This window comes from Spea bombifrons, chromosome 6, assembly GCF_027358695.1.
Source record: "Spea bombifrons isolate aSpeBom1 chromosome 6, aSpeBom1.2.pri, whole genome shotgun sequence".
NCBI classification, from domain to species: domain Eukaryota; kingdom Metazoa; phylum Chordata; class Amphibia; order Anura; family Pelobatidae; genus Spea; species Spea bombifrons.
Window position 1 is genome coordinate 34,810,721 of NC_071092.1, and position 11,004 is coordinate 34,821,724.

An 11,004-nucleotide genomic window follows, 5' to 3' on the forward strand; every position below is an offset into this window, starting at 1 on the left:
AAGCCTTTCAATCCTAGGAAAATGAAAGATTTCGACAGAAAGAATTCAGGCAGCATTCATGCGCAGTAATAACGCACGGACCGTGAGGCCACAACTCGGCGCGGTGCTTACAATTTATGTTTTCATAATATTAGGAAATTTAGGAAGACAACAAAAGTTTATGTTACCATACGAAAATAAACCCGGAGAATCCAGGAAAGAAACAATAGAGGAGACCTTCACCATAATCCGTATCATAAACGTTGGACTAACTTTATCTAAATCCAAAAGGCAGGGCCTGACAAATTCTGGGTAGCCACGGCTCCTAGATTTTCAGATATGGCTCCTAACTTTGTGCCATTTCATACTGATCACTATAGGTGTGCCTTTCACGAATTACCAAAATGGCTACCAGATTAGTTTGTCTGCCTCCTAACAGCTACAAAACTGTACATATTTAAGATATTTTAATAAATTATATATATATATATATATATATATATATATATATATATATATATATATATATATATATATACGCAGGACAAAGCGTAAACAGGACATCACAGTAGGGAGTTACAGGAACAAATGTTAAGGATGGCCCTGCTCAAAAGAGCTTACAATCTAGAATAATTTACCATTATATATCAGCCTCTCCAATACTGGCTGTTTTAAGAGGAATGTAGGATCTTTGTGGCAAATGTGTAACTACGTCCATTGGAATAATAATATTTCTATTATTGCAGCAGAACAAGGAAGCGTTAGCAACGTGTCTCAGTCCCCAGGCAGTCGCCGGACACGGGAACAGGTTGGGGCAGCCCTTTCCTTCTAAACCCCCAACAAACAAACCCACAACACAGTAAAACCTCAGAAAAACCCCGGGCTGTGCGGGCCGTCCGGCAACGTACACACACCTTTCATTACATTACAGTTATATATACTATTTTATATAATAATAATATATTTTTATTCCTTTTAATCTGCATTTAGTTCTACAAATACTTCCTTCCCTGAGAAAATCTTAATAAACATTGTGAGGCCAAACACCGCGAACTGTAACACAGTGACATATAAACTAAGAAACGCAGACTTGCCTAAAAAAATATCAAAAACAAGAATTGCTCTCCATGTCATGCTGAGCATAGAAACCATAACAGATGACGTTTTATTGGCTCAAGAAGTTAGTCAAAAGGTGATTTTTTTATAGTGGCTCTATAAAATCTAAGATATAGTGTCAAGCAAGCCTTACTTTGCTCAAAAAAACTATGTGGCAAGCAGTACCTGCTTTTGGGCCACATGACAGGATTTTTAAGAAGGTACAAACTCAAAAGTAAGCCTTTTTGTCGAAATAATTAACAGCTGACGCCAAATAAGACGTTTCCCACAAACACATAAGTTTTAAAACACAACAGCCAGAACAAAACCAAAAAAAAAACCCGCATTCTCGCCATTTCCATTACAATGAGTCCCGAGTTAGCATAGACGTCAAAAGGCACTAATCGCTTCACGCCGAGACGTTATCCTTTACCATCAAAGATTAGAGCCGTCTCGTTTTCACTACTGTCTTTCCTGTCCTCTCAGAACCCAATACCGAGCTGTCCCAACACAACCCCAAAACCAAACTGACCCCATCAACAGCACGGAGACCATACAGCTCTTTAGGATGTATTGTGACCAGGACTTGTCTGCAACCCCCCTTAACAACCGCTGTGCCAACAAATACTTGCAATATAAGGAACGGGTTAATTTAGATTAATCCTTCCGCGGTCCCATCTCAAAGAGTTCTTGTCTACCACGTGAACAGGTTAAAGAAGAGGTGTCACAGTGCAGCGGAATCGATCTTGAACAGGACATCTAGGGACAAACTTTACAATTAACATTCCCTCTGTGAGACAGGATCAGGGGTGTATTCACTAAATCCCGAGTTTTTAGGCAGGTGGAATCATTTCGCTATTTTCCCCCCCGAAGATCTAAACCCAGTGAGCTTCTCCTAGTAGCAGGGCAGGACTAACCCTGTATAACAGCATAGCAAAGCTGGTACGATAAAGTGTAATCTTGCATAACCTCACCAACAACACACAAGTTGATCTTGATAACGATTAAACAATTTTGAAAGGATCCCTTTTATTATTATTTTACGATCTTTCGGTAGGTTTAGTCAAATGGATGAATAATAAGAGTCCTGTTTTTGCGCAGGTCAGATCCAAATTGTCCCTAAATGCCCCCGCTCATCAGCCACACAGTTCTGTGGGCAGCGTGACCACGGGCCAGTTAATGCACCCAGACGGGCTGTGTTTGCACCCTTGAAGACTAATCACCTGCTACGATACATACACAACATCACATATTAGAAATGCCAATTAACTTATTTTACAGGAGATCATCAAGCCAGATATACATTTACACCAGAGGAGCTCTAAGCTGAACAAACATTGCCAACAAGTGATTCTTCACTATCGCACAAACGTATCAGAGAACCTGCTTATTCCGGAACGGCCAAAGGAGGACACCCATAACAAAAAGAGCTTCGGTACAAACATGCAGGCGGTTTATGAACGGCCTGAAAAACTTTAACACTTCAATATTTTCAGTAAAGAACAGGCGTTTTCTCTACAGTCTCCACCATGTACAACACGGAAAAGATGTAGTGAGGAGCGACCGGGTGTACGCCGTGTAACGAGTGATAAAGCCACAGACAGAGGGCTCAGCGAGACACATGGACAAGGCGTTAATATACACGCATATAAAATAATCACCATCCATCACCAGGACATGTCTTACCTGGGGATACAAGGGCTTCTTTCAGGTACAGGAGAATGTCTGCAAACTTCCGGACGTCGTTGACCAGCTGCATGATGTACTCTGGATCCACGATGGAGCCGTCGTTGCAATCCGAATTGGTGCTGATGCTGCTCAGCGAGTTGCTTTTGGAGCTTCGCCCCATTCCCCAACTACTGGTACTGGAAATGGTGAAGAAGTTTGAGGTAGAGAACCGGGAAAATCCCAAACCACGCTTGTTACTTCCTCCGTTCTGACGCAACATCCCAGCTGCTGCCGTGCTTTGAAAGCTGCTCGGTTGGCATCCAGTGCTACTCGCTGCCCATCGGCCACAAATCCAAACCTTTTAACACAGAAAAAAGATTGCATTTATTAAATATAAATGTCATAAAGAGCACAGGCTTTTTTCATTAGCACTTAGAGAGGAGCGCTAAGCTGCACTGCTTTTCCCGTAACCTCGTAGACATTTTGCTTATCGGTATAATTATTTTAGAAGTCTATGGGTTTAAAGGGACTGCTTTACCCCGGGGAAGCCCATATATACGTGACACAGCTAGTGTTATTGATGAAATTCCTGTTTTGATGTTATCTCTCTTCTCCCATTCCCATCTTAACAAAGGCTGCCTGAACTAATCAGCTGCCACCAAACGGGGAGGAATAATCATCCAAATCACCAGAACAGGAAGTTAACACGACTGCTCCCGTACAAATAAAAAGTGTTTCCAATACATGCCGACTGAGAAATGCTTATAAACACTACATTTACAGCTGATGACGGTCACTGCACTCGACCCCAGAAGGCAGCATACCCGGTGCATCGCAGGGCGGCCATAACCTGCTTACTGGGGAAAGAAGAGCGTTTCCCGCACTCCATCTCATGCCATAGACAGGCAATTAATAGACCGGGTCATCGCAGGCTTTCAAAAATCTTGATGAGATTTATAAACTTTACAGAAAAGTTCTAGGTCAGCTGCAGAGGTTTTTCTAAATCGGAAATAATGACCAACAATGTTCTGTGTGTTTGTTGGTGTTGGGAATACGTCTTAATAAGGCCTGTGTAACTAAACGCCTCTGCGTCTTATTTATTTTTATAAGCTAAAGCCACCCGATGACCCTTGCCAGTCACTCCCATGAAGCCACTAAAAGGCATTGCTAACACAAGGAACGGGAGAACAGGTTAGAGGTTGGCATGCGAACAATCAGCTTGGAATCCCGGGGATGTTTGCTTAGCAGCCTTATTAATAACCAACCCTTGTAAGATATGAAAGGAGTAGAAGAAAAAGAAACGTACAACGGGGTTCTCGTATAAGCATGCGCAGCGGGCACCAAAATCTGTCTCGAGGGACTGATCCCATCTTTAAAGATTTGCATAATTATGCACCCCTTAATTTATTCCTCCGCTTTCTCGAGTCTGGTGCAGACGCTCTTGGAAGGAAGAATGAGCAGAAGGGAGGTGGGTTCAGGAAAAATAACTATTTTTGTTGGCTTCGGTATAAATCGCTGCTGAGCCCAGCTTTGATGGGGTGAAAACGGGAAAGACTTCTAAATCCGGTATGATATCTCTAAACCAAACAGAGCCATTTCTGTGTGATCGGTGGCTTTAATATACGAACAACTAGAATAATCTGTGCAACTCAACAAACTAACACAACACATATTCACACTATGTTCCACATATAAGATCGAGTTGATCCCATTGTACAGCGCTACGGAGCATGATGGCGATATTTATAACTCAATACATATTATTAAAGGGGCGTGCCAGTCATCATATGCACATCACAGCCGTGTCCCTTCATGTTATACATGGGGGGGATTCAGCAGGGTCCCACTCTATGCATTGGCCTCTATGTCTGTCGCTGCTCATCCCGCAGGGTTCCCGGGTGTCCCATTAATGCGGGCTCCCATTATTGTTAACGGGAGCAGTGATTGGCCAGGGGCAAGACGCTGCATCTTCTATAAGGAGACTTAACAAACGCCAGCCCGTCCAAAATATTTGAATATGTGTTCTTTGGTGGTGAGGCTGCGAGCTTCTGTAACGTCAAAGCGATGATGAGAAGCGTCCGGCCGCCATCCATGGGCGACTTTTCCAATAATCTGTATTTAGGAAACATGGCCTACAGTTTGCTGAAATAGTCATAATCCCGGAGATACACTTTCTTCTATCCCGGACGTTATCACTGGGAATATATGTATGAACGAAGAACGGGAGCTGCTTAGAAGTACTCCCCGGCATCCAGCTCCACCGAGAGTCCCAGGGAGTCTAACGAGACACCCAGATAAAGGAGCCGACGGGACAAGTGGACAGCTTTAGAAGAAGCACCACGATAACAGACATTTGGGGGTAGGGAGCTCGTTACCGTCCTTTTATCAGCCTCGTCTCTCCCAGCCCCATTGATTGCGTCGAGCGGGTTATTTGTCATGCAGAAGGAAAGAATAAGCGTGAATGCCTTATCACAGAGGCAGAGCAAACTAAAGCGCTCCGCTAGAACTCGTATTTCAGGCTCTCGATCTCTGCCGCAGAGAGTAACACAGAGGCGACCGATCCAAGTCCACAAACTAAACATTAAACATCGGGGGGGGGGGCGGCTGGAAGACGCAGCTGCTCGTAGCTTGGAATTTTGGGCAAAACCACACATAATACCAGACTCTCTAGAAAATATAGTTTATGTTGGGTGATAACCAGCGGCAGAACCGGCCAGCAAACGCAGCACAGAAAACATCCAGATATCCCAACAATTTGCTCGCTCAGCACAAAGTCCAGGAGCGCAACTGAAGAATCCCCACTGTGTGTTTATTTAGGAGACGGTTTCACACCAAGCCCGGACACTCTAGAGGTTAACGGACCAGACTTATGTACACGCCAACCGTTTCGTTATTGCAGAAGAGCGGGACAGCAAGCAGCCCACACCGGAAACAATTATTGACTTCTATCTCGCCATCATATACCGCAGCGCAGTACAATTGGTCAGCAGGACACAAGAAGTAGCGTATAACATAATAATCTGGACATAAAGGTCTCTCTGCATGTCTAGAACAGGGAGGACGAGCTTTCTAGGTTTTATCCACCAAGACATAATCCCAGGCAGTACAAATCTAAGCAAAGCGACAGAGTTTGGAGTCCGATAAGAACCAGTCGGCCGTCTAGTCTGCCCATTTCTCCCGATGTTAAGACTCATTGCTTGGTCTCGTCTTAGATTCAGGATTGCTTTAAGCTTATCGCACATATTCTTGAATTCCCTCAATGTATCAGACCTTACCGCTTCTGCTGGCAGGCTGTTCCACCCTCTTAGTAATGTAAAATTTCTTAACATTACATCGGAACCTCTGACTCTCCAGCCATGTAGGTGCTGGGTAGCTCCTTATGGTGTTGATATCGGACTTACTGTAGCATTTTAGGAAATGTGTTTATGGATAACGCGCTACGCACGGTTTTTTAAGTGGGAAAGAGCTAGTTTTAGTCTTAGAGTGTTAAAAACGTCCCAAGAGACACAATCTTATCAGCCATGTGAAAATTTTATGAACATTGATTTCGCCCCAATATTAGCGTGACTATAATCCGCAGAGGTGCTCAGCTTCCCAGGGCTTGTAAGCAGGGGTCCCGCGGTGAAACGCTTGCATGTGATCAGCTGCCAAATCGCACGCTCCTCGTACTATTGAAACACAATCGATGGCCCTCGCTTACAGGAAACACAATCGCAGACGGACGCGAGATAAGCATTGTGAACCCTGCAGAACCACAAGAAACCATACAAACGAGAGGCCCTGCTTTACTACGGGGCAAGAAAATTGAGAAAAAGTATCATAAAGAGGGCAAAATATCGGACAAAAAGCCAATATCTTAATATTCCACTAGCAAAAGATTATAACAACAGAACAGATAAGAGCTTAATTTATATAAAGGGACCCATACAGCCCCACCAAAGAATAATGCATAATATAATATATATATAAAAAATACACACATCGGTAAAAACACTATAGTATGTATGTGTGTGTGTGTGTGTGTGTATACATATATATTAATAAAAGAACATTAATAAAAGAACACACACAGCAGTGAAAACACTATAGTATCTATGTGTGTGTGTGTATACATATATATTAATAAAAGAACACACAGAGCAGTGAAAACACTATAGTCTGCATACTGCGCCAGCTTGAAGCAGCCAATCACAGGGAAGCACCTTGTCGCATGTATACAGAGGTTCTCATTATACCCTAGGCAGCACTGGAGCTGGCTGCCGGTGGGTAGGCGCGCATGCTTAATGCATGTCTGGTATTGTGAATAGCGTGGGGGGGCAGGGGACGATGCATCCTCTATGCATTGGCATGCAGAAATGGTAACATAAGAGTATCGCTTGGTATCTGCATTACAATGCATATGAAGGACGGAATTTCCCCTTAATTCTATTCTAGGGCTCGGCAAATCCTCGGAGCCAGATAGTCTAGCTTTCAGATCTGGATTTTTAACTTCTTGTGCCATTTTATACCAATGTCTACGGGCGGGTAGCAAAAAAACAAATGATCTATTATATCCGGTATATACATATATATACACACACATTAAGCTGACCTCTACATACATTTGCAAACCCCATCTTCCCCATGAACCTATGGTACAGACCTATCTGAAAAAGTCCCGAGCTCATCTATCGGAGCGCTGCCGACACATACCCAGCACGGCTATATTAATGATTTCTATGAATACGCACAATAAAAAGGCACGTCTTCAGCAGAAGTCTCACTAGTGATCACATCACGTTTCTGTGAAACACACTCGTGCCAGAGCCCAATCTTCTGCATGATTTATTATGTCATCGACATGACTCATGAATGCTTAGAACTATGTGCAAGTAAAGGAAGCAGAAGCGGAACTCCATAACCTAATCAAGCGAATTCCAACACAGCCCGCTAAAGCCAATACAAGTATCACTATTAAAAACACTATTGCGACAACACCATCACAATATTATACAACAGCCTGCATCTCAGCGGGCATTCTATTGTCACAAATAACATGAGTTTATTGGATCTTGGGAGACCCCCCATTACCGTGGCACATGATAAAGATATCCGCTGTAGAAGTGACCCCGTGCACTAACACGTATCAAGATGACTCCAGATTCCGTTGGCCCTCACCTGGGAATAACCTTGTTAAAGCCGCGATGCGGGACACAGAGATCCAGATTAGAGGAGATCAAGGCTTAGAAGAACCCAAGGAATGGATCTGCCTCGCTTAAATACCTGTCTTGGATCATGCACTTGATTCACAGTCATTCACTTCTTACGTCAATGCAGCCTCACAATGCAGCGTAAACGCATCACACGTTCTAGATAGCACTTAAACTCATCATCTCAGGTAACGGAGAAACTAGGAAATCACACTGCAAACAATCAGCGGGACTTAATCACATTACAAATACAATAAGCGCCATATCAGTTTTGACGAAACAACAATCAGGAAAGGATACAGAGGACGGCTCTCCAGCAGAGCCGGTAAAAGTCAAGCAGGAGAAATGCTTGGAGGTCTATTTCTAATAATCCGATTCAGTGTCCCAAAATAAAATGACATTAATTATGTATATTAAACCCAGTGCAGGGGGCAGAATGCCAATTTAACTCTTTAAGACTTTAATGCGGAAATATAGTAATCCAGGTAAAAAGGCCAAACCACAACTCCTAAAAGTTACTAGGACTTTGTATTATCGCACCGGGATATGGGGTACATGCTACGAGGCATCCTTAACAAAACACAAACACAAAATCGGTAACAATCATATAACATAAGATCACCACAGAGGTCTCTTCTTCAATAAGCCAACTCTAGATCCAGTAACATTCCTCTATGCTGGTGCCACCCACTAAATACAACATGCGCAGCATCGCCAAAATAAATAAAAGGAGGACGAACACAAGTGTTCAGTATAATGCTGTCGCATGGCAGCAGGACTGAAACACGTTAGGGTAAGTGATAAAGTGAAAAATCACAAAAGTAATAGCCAGAAAAAAACCGCGTAAATTACCCTGCGCGGCTTCCCATCCGCCGCCAGCCACACCATCCTATGTATAAAGGCAGCAAGGTTTGTTTACACACGGCTGACGAGATCTAGATCGTCCCAAAGGCTTGCACTCTATTACACTTTAGATAAGGCATCATCTGTACCAAATCTGCCCTCCAACATGCCATTTGTAGCACCTTTTAAGCACTGAGCCCCGACTCCAGCCCCCACTGACACCAGGTCACCTGACACAGGAGACCCCAACACACTCCACCACAGGTGGCCAACATACCTGCTGCCCCTCAGACCCCATATTCCTCTACCGCACATGCCAGCTGGGCGCTCTCTAACACCTATCACTCCCAATCAGCCAGCAAGTAAATACTTGCCCTCCCGCGGGCGAGCTGCCAGACGCCCCTTACAGATCATCCCATTCCCTCCCACGGTGAACAAGACCCCCTAAAGCGCCCCACTGTCCCGCTCTCCGATCTCAGTTTAGGGGCACCGCTGCCCGTGAAGTCCGTTTAATCAGTTGCCAAATAACTCACACAGAGAGCTCATCCGATCTCCAGCCCTAGCCTGTGGCATACGGTCACGGCCCGGTCAGCACCAATCAAAGACCCGCGACCACCACAGCTACAGACAGCCAAGTAAAAACCGGTCTTACCTAGCGTGCAGAGCCGCAGCATCCCTCCACGGGCCGCAGAGCCCCCGGCACACTCAGCCCTCTTGTACCCCTAACACACGTCCCGTAACGGTTCAATGTTAGCTCCTCAACTCACAGCGCCGCATTCGTAACCTGCCACGCAGCGTCTCCTGTGTCCGACTGGTGCCGCAACCGCACTCCCGTCCGCACAGCAGCGAGAGCACTAAACACGCCCCTTCGTACCGGGACACGCCCCAATACATTGAACTAGTTTCCCGTACCCTACGCAGCCCCACCCCGTCCGTGTACACTTAGTGTTGCTTCGGCGCCAGGGCTACGTTCTGTGGGGTAAGACACAGGCCACGCCTCCATTGTGCATATGTGACCCGCCCACTTAAGTAGATACCGCCCTCTCCATGTATTACCGAGAGCCGACTCTAAAACAGGTGGCGTCTTCTCACGGAATGCGGTGCGGGAATGCTGCGGGAAAATATTATTCATGTCTACATAACATTCCTCGCGAACCGAGCCACGAACCGACTCACACATTTCACCGGCGTTTTCTTCTCGTTACCACAAAGATCTAGTTTTACTTTATACTGAAAAATATATATTTCATAAATACACACACACATATGGACAAAAGTATTGGGACACCTGACCATTACACCAACGGGGACTTTTATGACATCGTATTCTAAACACATAGACATTAATATATAGTTGGTCCCCCTTTGCAGTTATAACAGCTTCCACTCTTCTGGCTTCCCACAAGATATTGAAATGTTTCTTGTGAATTGTTGCCCATTCATCCAGTAGAGCATTTTTTAGATCAGGCACTGATGTTGGGCGAGAAGGTCTGGCTCCCAATCTCCTTTCCAGGTCAGGGCCAGTCAAATTCTTCTGCACCAAACTCATCCAACCAAGTGTTTATGGACCTTGCTTTGTGCTCCGGGGCACAGTCATGCTGAAATAGAAAAGGACTTTCCCCAAACTTTTCCCACAAAGTTGGAAGCGTATCATTGTCCAAAATGTCTCGGTACGCTGAAGTATTAAGATTATCCTTCACTCGAAGTAAGGGGCCCAAACCCTAAAAAACATACCTAGACCATTTCCCTCCTCTACCACTTTACAGAAGACACTATGCATTCTGATGGGTAGCGTTCTCCTGGCATCCGTTAAATCCAGATTCGTCCAGATAGTGAAGAGACCCCGAAGAATACGTTTCCACTGCTCCAGAGTCCAGTGTGCTTTACGCCACTCCAGCCGACACTTGGCATTGTGTGTAGTGATCTTCAGCTTGTGTGCAGCTGCTCAGCAAAGAGTCGCCCAGGGCAGAATAACATTTCGGTGGATGACTGATACCCAGACCCATTCTATTGTCAATGTTTGTCTATGGAGATGGCTGCTTATGTGCTTTATTTTATATACCTGTTAGCAATCAGTGTGGCTGAAATTAACTCAGCAACACTGGTGTTCACATACATTTGGTTATATAGTGTATTTAGAGACACATATACATTACTGTATATTGAATATTCTTCTTTAGAAGGTGTTAAAGTTATCTCTGAATGGTTCGGGGGCACTGCAGCAGTTTTA

General features: G+C 44.5%; 1 protein-coding gene across 1 annotated transcript in view; it reads right to left on the reverse strand.

Moving 5' to 3' along the window:
- ARHGAP29 (Rho GTPase activating protein 29) overlaps positions 1-9,581 on the reverse strand; it is a 51,200-nt gene extending 41,619 nt beyond the window's left edge. The window contains exons 1-2 of the mRNA XM_053470310.1: positions 9,427-9,581; positions 2,761-3,100 (exon numbers count right to left, since the gene is read on the reverse strand). Coding sequence (XP_053326285.1) covers positions 2,761-3,022 — 262 coding nt within the window. The 5' untranslated portion in view covers positions 3,023-3,100; positions 9,427-9,581. The remainder of the gene's footprint in view (positions 1-2,760; positions 3,101-9,426) is intronic.
- Between the last annotated feature and the right edge of the window lie 1,423 nt (positions 9,582-11,004).